Genomic DNA, 19633 nt, shown 5'->3' on the forward strand with positions numbered 1-19633 from the left:
TACTACATCAACTGTGACGTCCCCCCCCACTTGGTGCCATGAGTCTAGTTCTGGCCGGATTTCCGTCACAGGGAACGTAGTTCCGCTTCGTTGCTGGGGCCACTTAAGTAAATAGTTTGGCTTCTCAAAACAATACGTGTTCAAAAGAGTAATACATTTGCATCACAAAAGTGCCTCCTGGAAAAAATCAGACCTCACAAATCACTCTGCGTCATATTTGTCTCCCGCCGTATCCCTGCGCCTGTGTATTCCGCTGTTGAACACACATTAAAACAAGATGGCCTTTGTCACGCAGGAAGATGCGAGCATCTTCATCACATATACACAACTAGAGAGGTGACAGTCCACAGGGACATGGCGGGAGACAAATGTAACGCTGAGCGATTTGTGAGTTTGGGCATGTTTGTGATGCAAACGTATTACTCTTTTGAACACATATTGTTTGGGATTGTTCGGGGTTGTAAGTCTCTGTTTATGTACTACACTGCTGATGGGGATGCCATGCAACTTCATGTAAAAAAAATCTGAACTATTTCTTTCATAGATAAGTGCCCGGAAAATATGGTTTATTATTCCATTTGATTTGACTAATATGAGTTCTAATTATGCTCTAACATACATACCTGAATGTATTTCTGCTAAGATACACGTTAAGGTCACACTGACTTGCTATGATTATCTGCTTGAGGATAGAGGCCTCTTGTCTCCAAAGCAAGTCCCCCACATGCTTATCACCTGATTCAAATTGCTGTGGGCATTTGGGCACGAGAGAACGCTTAAGCCTGTCATTTTAGATCACCCCTGCACGCTCATACTGCATGTGCATCCTATATAATAACATCACTTTCTGTAGAAGATAGACATTTTCTCATAAATTGATTTGTCTCCTTGCATGCAAGTTTTATTAAATTGTACCTCGCAAAGGAGTGGATTTTCCCTTGAAAATAAGTTGTATTGGGACATGAAAAATGTTATTTTATTTCCCCCGTCCAAGCCATAAAAGTGTATTATTGCAGAACAATCATCCATTCATCCATTTTCTATATCACTTAATCCCCATTATGCTCACGGGGGTATGCTGGAGCCTATCCCAGCTGACTTTGGGCGAGAGGCAGGGTACACCCTGCAAGCCAATATCACATATAGACAAACAATCTTTCACACTCACATTCATACCTATGAACAATTTGGAGTCCCCAATGAACCGAACATGCATGTTTTTGGAATGTGGGAGGAAACCAGAGTACAAGAACCAGAGAACAAGCAAACTCCACTCAGAGATGCCCAAGCGGAGATTCAAACCGAGGTCTTCCCGATCACCTGGCTGTGTGGCCAACATGCTAACCACTTGGCCACAGTGCGGCCCTATTGCAGAACAAACTGTCGCAGAAATGGAAAACTTTAAAGGAATTAAGAGAATATATTGTATATAGAAATTCAGAAAAAAAGTACAGTATAATTTGAGAAAAAGTATGAAAGGAGAGAAAGCAAGAGACAAGCTTCTTTGTAGTTTGAGCGTTTTTAAGAGTAACAAGTGCCAGTGTTTGCTATGATGGAGCCGCCACGGCTGTTTGCGTCTTTTGTGTGAGTGACATTTTGCAGGCTGACCGTGTTGTGACGCATGGCTTCACTGAAGTCAAATTATGACTCATGATGACAATCTGAGTCATGATGCTGGCAAGCATGTGGGCTCAGCTTGCAATTCTTGCACACACGTCATCCATGTGATGCCACTTCTATTGATGCCGTGCTTGGAAGTGTGATGAATGATGAAGTTATCTCATCAAATCCTCATTTATTAATGGCAACGACTGAACATATATGACGCACTGTGCTAAGTGTACGTGTTTGCAGAGGTGCAACACAAAACACAAAACACAAAAAATGACTCATTTGAAATGAAAGAATATTAGTACCAGAGCCTGTACCCTCTCTCTCACAAAGTCAGCTAGGATAGGCTCCAGCATACCCCCGCAACCGTAGTGAGGACAAGCGGCATAGAGGATGGATGGATAGTACCAGAGCATTTTAGAAAAAAGTATTCAGACAAAAATTTCAGAGTCCTAATGGTACACAAAAAGTCGTAATATAAAGAGACATACAGTGTCATTTTTGGAGACCAACATCATAAAATTGAGACGGTACTTTCTTCCTTGTCACTGGATTCATTTAAATAAGAGATGAAAGTTGTATTAGTACAAAAAAAGTCACACTATTACATGAAAAAATACTTTTTCCCATCAGCAAAGTCAGATTATTATGAGATAAAAGATGTATTATTAGCTGGGGGAAAAAAAATACAAATAAACTTGAGTGTTTTAATATTGCAAGAAAAACAAGACAAAAAAGTAAAGTTATGAGCAAAAAAATAATACATTTACAAGGAAAAAGTCTACAAAAATGCATTTATAAAATGCAAGCATACATGTACCCTGTACAGTATAGGCTAATGATTTTATTTTTTTCACACACCAACATAGTAAGTATGAAGAGTTTAATACGATTGTGTCTGTTCTTGTAAAAGAACAACTACATGCACTGACATTTAAACTTTATTCACAGACGATTAAAAAGCAAACCTCAAGAAACATGACTTTTTCTTTTTCTTTTGTACTACTAAAACTGAACAACTTCCAGGGTCAAATTTAGGAAAAAGATGCCAAAGGACAAGAAACGGAGTCTTTATTCATGAAAAAAAAGCCACAGTCCAATGACCATGGAGTCTCTCAAACAGCAACACTGTTGGGGATTTTGTCAGGGGACATGTTATAATACGGCAGTTTCTTTCCCTCGTTCCTCCTCTTGATGGCGCTGCTGATCTCTGCCAGAGTCTTCCTAAACTTCTCCATGGCCGCCTTCACTGGCTTCTCGATGAAGTGCTCATCAGGGTACATTCCCAAGTACAACTATCAGCGGAGGAGAACATGTTGAAGTATGGAGGAACATTTAAAGTAGAGATGCATCTTTTTTTCCAAGCCGATATCGAGAAATTTCTGTTTCTCATGGTACCGATAACTGATAACTTTTTTAGATTAAATATATTATAATAAATGATATAAGTAATAATACATTATTTATATATATATGGTAAGAAGGGCTTGAACAAATTAGGATTTAACCGACTGCACCTGTTGATTTGTCCTAAATATCATGACATTACTACCACATCACTACTATCAGGAGAACCAGAGTATAGAGCGGCGGGAGCCACCTGTTGTGGCCCAGCAAGGTGCACTGTATTCAGGCACACACTCCGAGCAGCCGGTGTGACAGCATGGAGGCCTCTGGCAAACATTTTCACTTTTCAAACACTGCAGCGCTGGCGTTTCAGGTAGCTAATAAGGTTTTTTGTGTGCTCAATGGTTTTTTTTCCCCCTAATCGCGGGCCATTCGGTACAACTTCCTTCCTCGGAAAGTGAATGTTTAATTTACAAGTGAGGTAAGGGGAAGTTATGACAGGCCGTTAACATCACAGGCAGGAGAAAAAAGGAGTGTTTGATTTGCTCGGGTAATTTCGCCTCATTGGAGTGTTTTGTTTTTTTTACTTATCGGTTATCTGAGCTATTTTTAATGTTATCAGATTTATCGGTATGACATCATATCCCTCATACAGGCCCGATAATTATTCGACCGATAATTAACCGTGCACCCCTAGTTTAAAGGTAACTTTTTAACCTCACCTCATTCTCTTGGTACTGACTGAGGGCCCACACGGCCCCCAGGTGCCAGCTGGAGCGTCCTCGGTCAGGGAGGCTGTCGATGATTAGGGTCACGTTTGCCAAGCCCTTCTTGTGTGGGGGAGGCCTCCGCATGGTGGACGGAGCGTTGGGAATCCAGGAACACCAGTCGTACTTGAGCATGCAGGATAAATGAATGAGTATTCGTATAACGTAGCAAAAATGTCCTCTTTCTGGCACTTCATCATAACTTTCACGTAATGTCAAAGACAACACGTTTACTACGCAGCAGCAGTGAAAAGTTTGGAGACACTTTCTCATGCAACTGAATGAGCCAGTGTGTCCAAACTTTTGACTGCTACTGTGTACAATATACACCAGGGGGTGTCCAAACTGCCTCCCGTGACTCGTTTATTATTCGCCCGCGGCACGTTTGTAAAAATAAAATTAAGCACTAGCATACTGCAAAAATGGGAAAAATTGAGTAAACAGACACAATGTAAAAAAAAAAAAATGATTTTCATATTAACAATAATACAAAGCTTTGGTTTGAAATACAGTAAATATACACTGCTCAAAAAATTAGAGGAACACTTCAAAAACACATCAGATCTAAACTGGGGGAAAAATGATCTTGAATATCTTTCCTGACAATAAGTGGGTGATGTATTAGTAACAAAATGATGCCACATCATTTGATAGAAATGAAAATGATCACCCTATAGAGGGGGGAAATCAAAGACACCCCAAAAATGAAAGTGAAAAAATGATGCAGCAGACTGGTCCATTTTGCTAAAATGTCATTGTAGCAACTCAAAATGATTCTCTATAGTTTGTGTGGCCCCCACGTGCTTGTACGCATGCCTGACAACGTCGCGGCATGCTCCTAATGAGACTACGGATGGTGTCCTGGGGGATCTCCTCCCAGATCTGGACCAGGGCATCACTGCAGTACCTGGACCTGGAAGGTCCTTCAACCCTCAGCAGGATCGGTATCTGCTCCTTTGTGCAAGGAGGAACAGGATGAGCACTGCCAGAGCCCTACAAAATGACCTCCAGCAGGCCACTGGTGTGAATGTTTCTGACCAAACAATCAGAAACAGGCTCCATTAGGGTGGCCTGAGGGCCCGACGTCCTGTAGTGGGCCCTGTGCTCACTGCCCAGCACCGTAGAGCTCGATTGGCATTTGCCAGAGACCACCAGAATTGGCAACTACACCACTGGTGCCCTGTGCTCCTCACTGATGAGAGCAAGTTCAACCTGAGCACATGCGACAGACGTGAAAGGGTCTGGAGATGCCGTGGAGAACGTTATGCTGCCTGCAACATCATTCAGCATGACCGCTTTGGTGGTGGGTCAGTGATGGTCTGGGGAGGCATATCCCTGGAAGGACGCACAGACCTCTACAGGTTAGATAACGGCACCCTGACTGCTATTAGGTATCGGGATGAAATCCTTGGACCCATTGTCAGAACCTACGCTGGTGCAGTGGGACCTGGGTTCCTCCTGGTCCACGACAATGCCCGACCTCATGTGGCTAGTGTATGCAGGTAGTTCCTGGAGGATGAAGGAATTGATACCATTGACTGGCCCCCACGTTCACCTGACCTAAACCCAATAGAACGCCTCTGGGACATTATGTTTAGGTCCATCCGGCGCCGCCAGGTTGCTCCTTAGACTGTCCAGGAGCTCATGGATGCCCTGGTCCAGATCTGGGAGGAGATCCCCCAGGACACCATCCGTGGTCTCATTAGGAGCATGCCCCGACGTTGTCAGGCATGCGTACAAGCACGTGGGGGCCACACAAACTATAGAGAATCATTTTGAGTTGCTACAATGACACTTTAGCAAAATGGACCAGTGTGCTGCATCATTTTTTCACTTTCATTTTTGGGGTGTCTTTGATTTCCCCCCTCTATAGGGTGATCATTTTCATTTCTATCAAATGATGTGGCATCATTTTGTTACTAATACATCACCCACTTATAAGTATGATTTTTTTTTTCTGTAGCACAATTTTAAAAAAATAAAAAGTACATTAAAAATGGATGATTACATATTTTTATTAACATAATAAATAATCAATTATTTGTCAATGAAAATGAATTTTTCAAACATTTTCTAGTTTTGTAATAAAAACTACTTGTAATAATAATAATGGTAATCATGTGATGATGATGGTGATGATGATGATGATGATGATGATTACTATTAATGGCTATCTATTATTTGAGATTTTTTTAAATGGAAAATGAATTAAAAAATAATGTATTATTATTATTATTATTACATATCATTTCATTAATATAATAATCAATGAAAATATTTTTTTTAATTGTCCAGTATTTGATAAACCACTTGTAATAACATTATTATTATTATTATTATTATTATTATTATTAGGTTTTTTTTAAATGAAAAATCAATTAAAAAATGGTGTATGATCATTACATCGCTTTTCAATAATATAATAATAAACTTTATTTTTTTTAAATAGTCCAGTATTTGATGAATTACTGTAGTGATAATGATAATAATATAATAATAATGATAAACATGTGATTATTATAATTAAAGCCTATTTGATTATTTATTTATTAGAGATGTTTTAATGAAAAGTGATTTTTTAAATAATGTATTATCATTACATATTATTTCATGGATATCATATTTTTCAATTAATTAAAAACAAATTGTCCAGTATTTGATAAACCACTTGTAATGATGCAATAATAATAATTATTGTTATTATTATTATTATTATTATTAATGATTATTATTATTTTTTAATTATTATTTAGGATTTATTTTGTTGTAATTTCTACAATGACAAAGCTGTCTGTGTATTTATACTTCTGTCTTAATTTCTCCTTTTACAGAAACAACTGTCATTAGGCAATTTAAATGTGGTTAACTTCCTTATTATGACGATTAGAAAATGAAGTGATTAAGAGGAGATGTTTTGCAGTTGTTTTTTTTTCTTGTGTTGTTACGTACTTGTCCAAAGTTGACGGCGGCATGTTGGGCTGAAGCCGTGAACACGATGACGGTCAAGAACTCTGTCAGCTCGTTGCGCGATTTCAGCGTCTTGGGGAACTCTGTGCAGTTTGTCAACAGATAGAATTGACAAACACGCCGTGTTAGCTTGTGTAACGCTTCCAGACAGCGTGATGAAACACAGGAAGCTTGTTTCCTCACATCGACGCTTGCATGCTTGGATTCTTACCACAGGAATCAAAGCCCTGCATGCCGAAGTTGAAAACATCTTTCACAAAAGCCTGGATTTCCTCGTCTCCTTGCACCTTCTCATCACTGGTGTAGTAAATGGTGACCACGTCGGAGACAAAGCTGTCGGAAGACACAAGTCAAGTACTCGTCGAGTACACTTGTAGCGTGGATCAGTACTGTCCTCACCTCTTGGTGGCCTCCCACACTTTGGAGCCATCGTCCCTGTAAAAGTAGGTGGGCAGCTCCTGCCTGTTGTCCACGCCACGAGCTTTGATCATATCAGGGAAGCAGAGAGACCTGAAGGTCAGAGACTTCATGGCCTTCTGAACCAGCTGAACATGACCTCCTCCACCCGTGGCGTTTGCCTTGACGACGGGAGAAAACACACTCTAGCACAAACCAACAGGAGCTCATCAAACCAGACCACTCCTTCACGCACGGTGCAAGCAAAAATAACACAAGTAACACATCAGGACGCACAGTGTAACCGCATCACGCGGCCTACAAAACAACAGCAAAAATGGAAAAAAGCAGTAATTTTAGAAGAATAAAGACAACATATTAGGAGAATAAAGTCATAATATAAAAAGAAAAAAATAACAAAGCTGAAATATTAAAGACTAAAAACTACATTTTTTTTAACCATTGAAATATTTTGAGAAACAAAGCAAAGAATAAAGTTGCAATTTTAGGACATTTAGTTTAGGTAAAAGTAAGGATGTCCCTTTTTGCCGATAACCGATATTGTCCAACTCTCAATTTCCAATTCCGATATCAACCGGTAACGCTATGTCTAACATCACATATCATTTTTTTTTAGTAAAATTGCTGTAAAGCAACAGTACTCTTAAATGAGTACAGTTGTTTTGTTGGCTCGTCCACCCAACTCTGAGTAGCTCATTCATGTGTTACATATTTTATATAAGAACACATTTGTTTTCTTGTGCCTTGGTTTATGGTATTTTTGGAAAGATTTCATTTATTTTTTGTTAAAATTGCTTAAAATACATGAATTTAGCTGGTTATTATTTTGATGATAAATTTCATGTTCTTATTTTATATTTTTATTTTATTGCATTAAAGCTACTATATATACAGTATATAGTGGATATATGTGTGTGTGTGTGTGTGTGCGTGTGTGTGTATGTATGTATATATATATAAATATATATATATATATATATATATAAATATATATATATATATATATATATATACTGTATATATATATATATATATATATATATATATATATATAAATATATATATATATATATATGTGTGTGTGTGTGTACATTAACTTAAATTTCTTTGTAGAAAGGCGCTTTATGAAGTAAGTACATTTATTTGTATTCAATTACAGTGCAGCCTTGCCACATCCAATATGGCAGCGACAGTCACGTACGGCTCAGCGCCTGATGCGGCGTCTATGTATATGGTTTTGACAACAGCGCTTCCTGTTTCCCAGCATGCTTTGCTATAGCTGTAAATGGCTACTAAGTTACATGTTTAGGGCTCACATACTTGTTGGTTATTCAGCATTATTCCTTGGTAGTGTTTTGTCTGTTATCTTCCTATTACGTTGCTCCGTGATTTGTTTTTTTTAGCTCTGTTTGTAAAAACAGCGAGTAAGACTCGTACGTGGAATGCTAACGCCCCCACGATTTCTATGCTGTTGGTAAGTTCAATGTTACTCTGCTTGCTAAATAAATAATTACTTCACCCTCACAGACTTGTGAGCAGTACAGTATGAACTACATGATGTCGCAAGTTCAGCATTCTTCCAAATTTGCAACGTTGGCGCTAAAAGCTTTGTATCGGCTTTCATTGTAGGGAAAAAAAAACGATACCACTGTTGTCCGATATCAGATTTTTATGCCATTATCGGCCCGATATCGTTGGCCGATATTATTGGACATCCCTAGGTAAGTTATGATATTATGATAACAAAGTTAAAATTTTAAAAAGTTTAAAATATTTGTAAAAAAATCTAATAAAAACAGCAATAATAGAAAAATGAGCAAGAAAGCGTAACATAAGGAGAAAAAGTTCAATCGTACTAATAATATGCTTGTCACCGATAACACAAAGATCCTGAGATGCAGGATGTTTTTTTCTTTAAATATAAAAAACGTCTCAGCATATGTTCATATGTTGGTTTAAAAAAATGTAAAAATGCCCCGCTTCCTTTGATTTTTCAGTATGCGGCCCTGGTGCCAAAAAGTTTGGACACCCCTGGCCTAGACACTAATATACATGCAAAAGGGTACGATTTTATACTGACTTATCTCCCGAAAGGCATGCTGGGTAAATTCCTGTTAGGGAGTGTGTGTGAGGGCTTCCCAGCATGCCGTGCGCAACACAAATAAGTTTAAAACTGTATACGTTTGCATTTACATCAGTGTAGTATGTAGTATGTTAGCATTCGTTTCGATACACGCATCGTCTGTGTGGTGCCCAAAATGTGGCCCGGGGGCCAGTTGCAGCCCACGGCTGTTTGTTATTGGCTCGTGGCACATTCTCAAAATATCATTTAACAAGAAAACAAAAAAAATAACAGCAAAAATGGAAAAATCAGCAGTCATTTTACAAGAATACAGTCAAAATATTAAGAGAAAAGAAGTTGCAATCTAATGAGAAAAAGTATTTTAGCATAACATCGTAGTATTAAGAGGAAATAGAACATTTAGTAGCATAGAGTTGAAATATTGAATGAAGACGCTATTTTTTAAAAGTCGTAATATTATGAAAGGCAAACAAAACAATGAATAAAATAGTCATTTTTGGAAAATTAGGTTGCGAAAAAAATTACAATGTTACAAACAAAGTCAAAATACTATGGGAGGAAAGTCATAATTGTGAGGGGAAAAAAAGAATAAAGTAAAAATAAAGTTGCAGTGTAACAGGAAAAATAGTCAGTTTTATGAGAATAAACTCACAATATTGTGAGGGGAAAATTGTCATTTTAGTAGCATAGAGTTGAAATATTAGAGGAAAAATATGTCATTTTTTATGTTGTATAATTATGAGAAAGAAACTAAACAAAATGAAGTATAAAGTTAAAAAAATAATAATTGGGTGGGGGGAAAATGTTATAAAATTGTGGGATTAAAGTCAAAATATTAGGGGAATAAAATTCTTAGCATATCATATGTGTCGCTTTACAAACTATCCAAGTAGCCCTCGCATCCTTTCATTTTTCACTCTGTGGTCCTCGCTGGGAAATGTTTGGACCTCGTATGAGATGGAGGAGACTTTGGTTAAGTTGATTATTCCGAGACTCCACTTCTTCCCTCACCTTGTCAAAGATGCCGCACTCACAGATGAGCTGTTCTCTGGCCTTGGTGTTGATAGCGATGGTGAAACGCACGTGTGGAATGAGGAGCTGTGAAGGACCGCCACTTAAGTCAGGTGCCAGTCAGTTTGCTGATGAATGAACCAATAGTAGTGCTACCTTAAACACCGGGTGGACGGCGGGGAGCTGCCTGAACATGGCGATGGCAAACATCTCTGAGATCAGATGCGTCCTGAGCAGGTGCGTGACCGTCTGGTGGTGCTGGAAGTCGGCCGAGCGCACCCAGATCTTCGCCAGCAGCCAGTCGTGCTGAGCATCTGTGGGCAGGAAGATGGGGTTGTCCTCACCTGGAGTCTGACCCAACTGGAAGGAGAGGAGGTAAGATTTTCATAAAAAGCTTGCTGGTGTGGTTGAGTGACGTACCTGTATGGCGATGGGAAGGATTTTCTTCTGCGTGTTCTTGTAAAGAAGACAGATGGGGGCCGCCAGGTACTGCAGGGTGCATGGATCTGTACAGTTGGGTTTGATGCCATCCAGCACTTCATAGTCCGCTATGTAGATGTTACCTGCCTGGAACCACATTTTCACAACAATAGCTTTAATTCTTATTAAATGTATAGGCTACCGCCAGTAGGGGGCACCACTGAAACGATTACGAGACTGAACTGGTGTAGCCGAGCGAGGCAAATCTCAGCATTGGCTTCTTGCATCTGTCTCGTATACGCATAAAATCCAGTAGACATTAGCCAAATGGTCTGTTTTTTGTCGCACCTCTCAAATCTATGCTGCCAAAACACTGCCATTAGGTTTGGGCACGGGATTTAATGTTGGCAGTGTAGAAAAGACACTGGAATACGTATTGTGATGTAATAACATGCAATATTTGATTAGGGTGTGTTTCACCATTGACCATTTTTTCAGTGACGTGTTCAGCCAATGTAAATGTGTAAAAAAAAAATAAATAAATAAATAAATAAAAGTTTATCTATAAATACACTCCTGATCAAAATCTTAAGACCAGTTGCAAAATTGCTAGAATTTGCATTTTGCACATTTGGATGTTAATGAGGTTTTAAGTAGAGCTACAATATGCTAAAGCAGGAAGGGTGAGTGAGACAAAAAACATTTGGAACTTTAAACAAAAACAAAAAAAACTAAAATAGGTTGTTTATCAGCTGATCAAAAGTTTAAGACCACAGGCTATAAAAGCCAAAATCTGCTCAAACTGTTCATTTTCTGTCAGGCATTCACACTGTCATGCCCTCCTGATGGCTAAAGCTAAGAAGCTTTCTCTTTTTGAACGTGGTCGGATTGTGGAGCTGCATAAGCAAGGCCTCTCGCAGCGTGCCATTGCTGCTGAGGTTGGGTGCAGTAAATCAGTCATTCTACATTTTTTTAAAGATCCTGAGCATTATGGAACACAAAAATCAAGGACCCAACAAAAATCACACCTGCGCTGAGCCGGTGTGAACACAACTGGTTGTGTTGACATAGAAAAATAGAGTAGAGGGATAGATGGTTGATCAAGCTAGCCGGCGCTAGCTAGCTCGCTAGCCGGATGGTTGGCCGGCGTTTGAACAGCGAAATTTTGGAACGTGTTTGGATTAATTTCAAGAAGGGTGCAGAATTTACCAGACCAACAGAGGCGAGTATGCTAGCTGGCTAGCCGGCATTTGGAACATCTTTTGGATTAATTTCAAGAAGGGTGCAAGCAGAGTTGACGAGCGTTGGGTTGTTTACCCACTAATTGGGAACGTGATCTGGGTGTAGACCGTCATGAGGTTCGTTTTACCCGATCGATCATGTGTTGTTGCAATCGGAATCCATGCTTGAGCAGCCAGATCAACAGGCGAGTATGGTAACTTTTATGCTTTCTAACTTGATTACTTTGAAATGTTATGTTGCTCCTGGAGTCTTGACAGCACTAAGCTCAGTCTGAAATGTTGTACGATTTGAGTATGGGATTGCTTACTTTTCCAGGCTAAAACAGCATTTTCATTGCACTCATGTGACAAATACTTCTATTTACTTACAGTATCTGTGCTTGGAAGAGACGTGTTATTATTGAAGGGGCTTTGCATTATTTATTTATTGTGTATTATTAATCGGACTGAGGGTGAAGACATGTTTTTTCATTGTTATGTTTCTAGTGGATTGATGTTTATTGTCATTGCACACACTATACAACGAAACTTAGTTTGGTGGCTCCACTTCCATTTCTAGCAACATTAAGACACGTTAAAACTTAATCTAATCTAATAATTACAACAGTCACTTTTAATGCAAATGTTGATCTTTTGGAGGGGTGGGAGTAAGCCGTGTGTCAAAAATAGACATTTTCATGGCCGTTTTAGTTACTCGCCGGTGGTGCTGTAACGTAACGCTCACAAAAAGCAAGCATCTACTGTGCATGTAAATAGACTAATCAATAAATGTTGTAAATAGGCACTAAATCAGAAGTAGGCACTTGGACCCGCAGTGTTAATCCAGCCAAAATAATCAGCATGAGCACAGTCGGCATATGATCGCAGTTAGTTTACCTCTACTTCCTCTTCCAGAGTCAAATCTCTCTCCAGGCTGATAGCAACCATCTCATTGGTGACAGGAAACTTATCAGGAAGTTTTGTGCATTTTTTAATGACAACAGGATTGCAGCCATTCAGGAATTGGTAGCCAAACATGAAATCTTCTTTCCAGTGTTGCATCACATACTCTGCGGTAAAAGGGAAACACAACAATAATGTGTCAGTTGGACGCACTGCTGGCATGTGCTGAGATTTTTTTTTACCCCTCTGAGCGGTGCTTTCAAGTTTCAAGGGGTATCAGCACACTACAGCTCCAAGCTAGTCCCACACCTGACACTGAAACCTCACAAATTTAGCAGTTTATCGTCAGCCATCTGTCTGGTATACAAGGTTCGATTCAGGTGGCGATCGGGCAAATTCCCCGGGAGGAGTACGTTCACGTAGCACCTCTGGAAACTGAAATAGCCGACTACCAGTACACCTCACAGCATAGGTTTATTGTTTTTCATGCGTAATGCATTCCCGGAGTTCTTGTCCCTAATATGTAAATTAGTGTTGGAGTACATGTGCTCGCAAAGTTGGATGATTTTTTTTTTTTGGAGAACGTTAATTTGCCGGGTTAATAAGCATTCCATGAGGTTTCTCTGTGTTCAGGCCCTACTCAAATGCATAATCAAATACTTAAGGCTGACCTGAGATGGTGTTTTTGATTCTGAGAAAGATCCTCTCAAAATCTGCGAAGTCACTCCAGGACGACTGGAACATGTGCATGAAGTGGTTCACAAACAGGTTCTCGATTCTGCAAAGTCATGTTGATTATTAGTTCACTTCAAGTGCATCACAACTTAACACATCCATGTTTGCAAATGACTTTCATATCTAAAATTATGTCTCATTTATCATTGATTTTATTTTTAGAATATACTGATGGCCAGCCAATAAAAAAGACAAGCTACAGTTCAAAAATGGCTGCACTTTCTACACCTTTGCTCTAAAACATCGATATATTCTCATTTAGACACATCAGTTTGTCTTTTTGCTGCTCTTGGCTCCTAACACAGCTGGGGAAAAAGAAACTTTTTGGTAAATATGCTGCTCCAAGTTGCAAAATGACGGAAAACTCAGAAATGGGTTCATAAAATATTGCTTTGCCTGTGCAGTCAGTTTTTGTATGATTCGGTTTTCGTCAAAAACCTTCACCAAAATTTTGCCTCAGTTTTTGTAGACTTGGTTTTTGTACTCGCAGTTTTTGAATGATTTTGTTTTCGTGGAACATTTTTGCCAAAATTTTGCCATGGTTTTGTCTCAGTTTTCGTGTGCCCCAGTTTTCGTATGTTTCGGTTTACATGGAAATTTTTTTCCAAAATGTTGCCTTGGTTTTCTCACACCGAGGGTGTCCACATCTTTCCCCCCTGAGGGCCGCATATTTAGAAAATATAAACCCATGTAGAAATGCAAAGACATTTTTTCTATTTAAATATGGGCGGCATGGCTCACGTGGTAGTGTGGTCGTCTCCCAACCTGAAGGTTGCGGGTTCGATCATCCGTCCTCCCATGATCGTGTCAAAGTATCCTACTGAACCCCCAGTTGCTCCCGATGCTGCGTCATCAGTGGCTAAATGTGCTAGCAGTGTCAAAGCGCTTTGAGGGCCTTGGAGGTGGAAAAGCGCCAAATGAGCTTTGTGTTTATTGGTGACCAAGTGTATCATTCATAGAAACTTAGGTTGTACTTTTTTGCTTGTTTTTGCTTTTTTTTTTAATTATTTAAAAAAAATATTTTAACTTTCTTCTCATACATTTTTGCTTGTAATACTATGCCTTCATTCTTTTAATATTTTGACTTTTTATTATAACTTTTACCCAACCAAAAATGTTATTCTTTGTTTTGTTTTGTTTCTCATAATATTAGGACTTAAAAAAAGAACATATTTTAGTCTTTAATATTTCAACTTTTTGCTATCTTTTTCTTTTAATATTATGACTTCACTCTCTTAATATTTCATCTTTATTCTTGTAAAATTACTGCTCTTGTTTTCCATTTACTGTTGTTTTTTCATCGTCTAGTTGAATCATATTTTTACAATGTGCCAAGGGCCAATTAAAAAAAAACATGCACAGACCATAAACAGCCCCCAGGCCGCACTTTGGACACCCCTGTCGTACACTACCCCAGATTTTGTGTGATTCAGATTTAGTTGAAAATTGTGCCACAGTTTTTGCACAGTATCGCATGCCCCTGCAGGCTACTGTATCCTTCCGCAAGATGGAGTGGCCAAACCAAGCAGCCTACACGTTGCTCACTCACACTCGGTGCATTTTTGATTGAGTTCGAGTAAAGGTAAAAGAGAGACTGTGTTGTTTCCCTGCTTGTGTAAACTTACACTGAGACGAAACATTTTCGCGGTCACTGGAATTGTACAGTTTATCTAACTTCCTCTGGTTGTTGTTTTCACATCTACAAACTGGTTCAGTCCTCATACAGGCTACTGTAGAGACAATACATACGCTTTGCTGTAGTTCAGCACGAAATCCACTCCTTTTTCACTGTCAAACTGGATGTCGCGGGGTAAATCCTTGTGTCTGTTTGCATCGATGCTCATTGGGAAGCCTGGCTGCCATTTCGTCCATCTACAATATTCATAAAAGCTGTTATAGAAGAACCCAATAAGAGCTTATATGATGAGACTACCTGTAGATTTTGCGCCTGGTTTCCAGCTCGTTTTGCCGGTGCTGCTTGAGCAGGCTGGTCTTGTCATCCTGAGGCAGGTAAGCTAAGGCACAACATGACTTAGTGATGGAATGACTGGAATCACACGCTGTTGTTTATTATCTATGTCTACTAGATCTACCTCGCCCATCGCGCAACACCACTTCCTTGTCGTCCACCAGCCAGTGGTAGCACGGGAACTCCACGTTGTCGCCGGCTGGAGTCTTGACCGAGATGTACCTGCAGTACCAGTCGTCGTGCACCCAGTACTTCCTCTTTTCCAGCTTCACCAGCACCAGCTCACCCAGGTTCTCCTCCACGCTCACCAGGTACGAATCCACCTGACGCATATTGTGTCACGTCACAAAAACACCACAAAAGGAGAATTATTTTGTCGCATCTTGATAATGCCTGCTAACCTTGGTCTCAAGGACATTCCTAAAAACAGCAAGCATATAGAGGATGTCTTAGAGAAGATCTTTGACTAGCGTTTTTGCAGGAAGTCCTAAAAACACCAGCACTCGTTTATCATAAAGAGGATCATTGACGAGCATTTCTGCAGTAGGTCTTTAAAAACCGCAGAGCACTCCTACCATATAGATGATCTTTCAATACAGTTTTTGTAAATAAGTACTTAAAAACAGCAGCACAACGGCATCATTTATCTTTTTCCAACATATTTTGCTTGTGTTTTAACTCATGACTCTTCAGATGACAGTATTTTTGAAGGCAGGTATATACTGTAATATTGCCTTAAAGCAAGGATGAAAGATGACGCTTGCAGCTGTTAGATCATTCCATGATGCTTGGATCGGCAGAGGAACAAGAGACGAGCTCGTGTTTTTGTAGGAAAACTTGATATGAGTACATTATAGCGTTTCCTGTGTCCTCCTGAGGGAAGGAGGGAGGGAGTGTGAACAGGCTGTGAACAACAAAACCTCCATTGTGTCTTTGAAGGCTACAAAAGCAGCAATAGAAAAGCTTTGGTGTGTGTTTGGGGATGACAATGGCGGGGCTTGGCTCAGTCATGACAAAAAACTGAACTTGCGTTCAAACATACTGGCCTTTAAAGCATTATTATATATATATATATATGTATGTATATATATATATATATATATATATATATATATATATATATATATATATATATATATATACATATGTATATGTGTGTGTGTGTGTGTGTGTGTATGTATGTATATATATATATATATATATATCAGTCAAACCTGTCTTAGCGGCCACCTTTATAGAACGGCCACCTGCCTATAGCAGCCACTGAAAAATCAGCAAATTCACATAGACCCTAGTTATAGACCCTGTGTATAGCAGTCACCTGTCCAACGCGGCCAGCAGCCATATAGCGGCCAAATTACCAACTCAAGTAGAAGCTTCATGCACGAAAAAGTTTTGTTTTTCAATCAATGAAGCCGTCGTGTGTAGACTTTAATTACTGAGTCCTAGCTCAGTCACAATCATTCACAAGATCCACACAAACTGTCAGTTGTTCCACATAAAAAAGGCGCCTTCTTTTGAGCTTGCTATTTCCTGGTCAAACATGTAACTTTAAGAGCATTTGCACCAAAACATTACCGCAAAGTAGGCTGGGAACAGGGCGAGCTCCCAGCGACGCTACAATAACAAAAACATACGCTAGCATGCATGCGGCAGCGGCAGCAAAACTGAGTTCGGTTGTACTTAACTTAAGTATTTTATCAGTTATCAGTTATTATTAAGCCTCTAGCTTCCTTTTAGTAAGTAAAAACCTTGGCTGTGATTGCACTACATTGTCATGTAGACCTACAAACTACACTTGGAAGAACAAGAGGTGAATTAATGTATTGCGACTGATGTGAAACTGATGAGGGGTAGGATTAAATAAGCTTTGCTTCTTCCTACTCCTTTTTGGACATGCAAAATTGTGAATTGTACTATGTGATGTGCTACTGTTTGACTCATGCATGTTCAGGATTAAAACCATGAACCATGATAATAACAGGCCTAGTAGTGCTGTACAATTTTTATCAGCAGTCCGCAGTGCCATCTACTGGTCAACATTATTATTATTATTTTTTTCTCCCTTTTTTCCTCTACTGGTCAACATTCAAACTGGACGCCAACCTGTCTATAGAGGCCACCTGTCTATAGCGGCCACTTTTGCAGACTCCCTCTAGTGGCCGCTATAGACAAGTTTGACTGTATGTGCTTTCAAACAAACGGAAGGAGGATTCCACAATGTAACTTTCTTTATTCTACAGCTCAGACAAAATAAGCCATGGTCTCATACAATCAACCATCTGAATCTTGTAGAAAACGCCTTGTTTCTTATTTGTGTCTTCGTCACATTCACGTGAACGCACAGGCGACAGTGCGCAGGGGTACGGCGGGAGACAGACATAACGCAGAGCGTTTTGTGAGGTCTGATTTCTTTTCCGAGAAGGCATTTTTGTGATGCAAATGTATTACTGTTTTGAACGCATATTGTTTTGAGAAGCCAAACTCTTGACTTAATTGTTCCCAGCAACTAAGCGGAACTACGTTCTCCACCACAACTGGACTTAGGAGACCAAGTGTGTGTGTGTGTGTGTGTGTGGGGGGGGGGGGGGGGGGGGTTCACAGTTGCACATGCCCAAAAAGAAGTAGGAGGAAGCAAAGCTTATTTAATCCTACCCCCTCTCTGTTTCACATCAATTGTTTCACATCAATTCACTTCCTGCATTCCAAATGTACTCTTTGCCAATTTTGAAATACAGAGGAAAATGTCAAGGCAACGTGGGACAATAAGAGTCATGGTTTATTATCACTATAGCGCTCATAATAAATATATAATAATAAGTGATGAAAAAGTTCATAGTTGACAGAAACATAGTTGGATGATGAATGAGAACAGGCAATGTACTGCAAAGAATGAAGAGTTAGTAGTAAGTGCAAGAGTGGTGAGACATACTCTCGCTTTGTGTGTACTCAGTGGTTCAGGACTCTTCTTCCTTGTACTTTGCAAACATGAACTGCTTGTATTGTGCCTTCAAATCACGTATAAGTGTTGGAAGCGGCATTTTTCTTGTTCTTCTCTTGTTGAGAAGAATCGTATTACATTTTTTGGGGAGCAGGTTGTTTGTTGTCTGCATCATTTTAGTTGTTTGAAGGTTTAACAGATCAGTGAGTTTTAATAATTGATTTGGGAATAAAGGGTTGGTGTGTTCTCTATGGCCGGCATTGTGGACTATCCTAACTGTCCTTTTCTGTAGTCCAGTTGGTGAGTGAAGTGTACTTTTGCAGTTATTTCCCCATATCGCCACACAATACGCTAGATATGCTAAAACCAGACAGCAATAGAGCGCAGTTGTTGGTCCAGAACACATTTTACTTTGTTCAGTATTGAAGTATTTCTTGTCACTTTATGTTGTGTTTTTCACGTGAGATTTCCAGCTCATATTGTTCCTCTATTATGACCGCTAGGATTGACCCCAAATATACAATACACATTTTTTTTTGTGCTAAAATAGGCCGTTTTTTCTGCACAAAACACAACACATTCACCATAAGTGGGTAATAATTTAGAAATATGTGGTCATGCAAGTAAATGGAAAAATGTGCACACCCGTTAAGGTAACCAGGGATAAAACATTCGCATTTTCTGGTGGTAACTTACCGCGCCCCTCTCAAAGTCATTGTACAGAGGTTTGTCCAGCAGAGTCCTCTCGCTGCATCTGTCCGTGCCCACTAGTGTGATGTAGACGTAGTCATCAGTGCCTGCAAACCACTGGCTGCCTGTAGCAACGGTCACGGTGTACGACGACGGCATTCTTTGGCTGAAAACACGCAAACACAAAAAACCAACCACACTTTCTCTCCGGATGAGAATGGTTCCAATGCTGTAACTGTGTCGCCCATCAGCGTGTTCTGACAGACTGGTGAGGTGCCCGAGGTGGACTTCCCACTTCTTCAGATGTCCTCACCTCTCTTACACAAGAATGTGTAACTTTGTCAAGCAAAGGTGGGGGAGGTACCACACTCCAGGAACAACAGCGACACTTCCCTCCTCACGCTCGCTGTGCATACACGCTAAAGATAAAGGCTATTTAAGTCAGGAATGTGGATTCACCTCACCTGAAAGTGAAATTTACCAGTCAAATCTGCATGGTGTTATGTTCCACATTCAGTGGCATAAATGCAAATTCCTCACAGCACAGCGTTT

The 19633-nt window shown here is 39.7% G+C and overlaps 1 protein-coding gene across 1 annotated transcript; it reads right to left on the minus strand.

The window, feature by feature from the left end:
- Positions 1-2401: 2401 nt before the first annotated feature.
- Positions 2402-19423, minus strand: alox5a (arachidonate 5-lipoxygenase a). The gene is made up of 14 exons (XM_054799503.1): positions 19088-19423; positions 15575-15773; positions 15415-15496; positions 15231-15353; positions 13418-13524; positions 12741-12913; positions 10624-10770; positions 10360-10563; positions 10204-10290; positions 7092-7270; positions 6904-7025; positions 6675-6775; positions 3681-3851; positions 2402-2906 (listed from the first exon to the last, which is right to left on the minus strand). The coding sequence occupies exons 1-14, from the start codon at positions 19238-19240 to the stop codon at positions 2727-2729; spliced, it is 2028 nt and encodes a 675-aa protein (XP_054655478.1). The 5' UTR covers positions 19241-19423; the 3' UTR covers positions 2402-2726.
- Positions 19424-19633: the final 210 nt, after the last annotated feature.

This window comes from Dunckerocampus dactyliophorus, chromosome 14, assembly GCF_027744805.1.
Source record: "Dunckerocampus dactyliophorus isolate RoL2022-P2 chromosome 14, RoL_Ddac_1.1, whole genome shotgun sequence".
Classification (NCBI taxonomy): Eukaryota; Metazoa; Chordata; class Actinopteri; order Syngnathiformes; family Syngnathidae; genus Dunckerocampus; species Dunckerocampus dactyliophorus.

Coding starts and splice junctions, on each gene's coding strand:
- alox5a (XM_054799503.1), bottom strand. CDS start 19,240: ATGCCGTCGTCGTACACCGTGACCGTTGCTACAGGCAGCCAGTGGTTT. Junction 12,914..13,417: donor AATCAAAAACACCATCTCAG/GTCAGCCTTAAG, acceptor CTTTTACCGCAG/AGTATGTGATGCAACACTGG. Junction 2,907..3,680: donor GTCAGTACCAAGAGAATGAG/GTGAGGTTAAAA, acceptor CTCCGCTGATAG/TTGTACTTGGGAATGTACCC.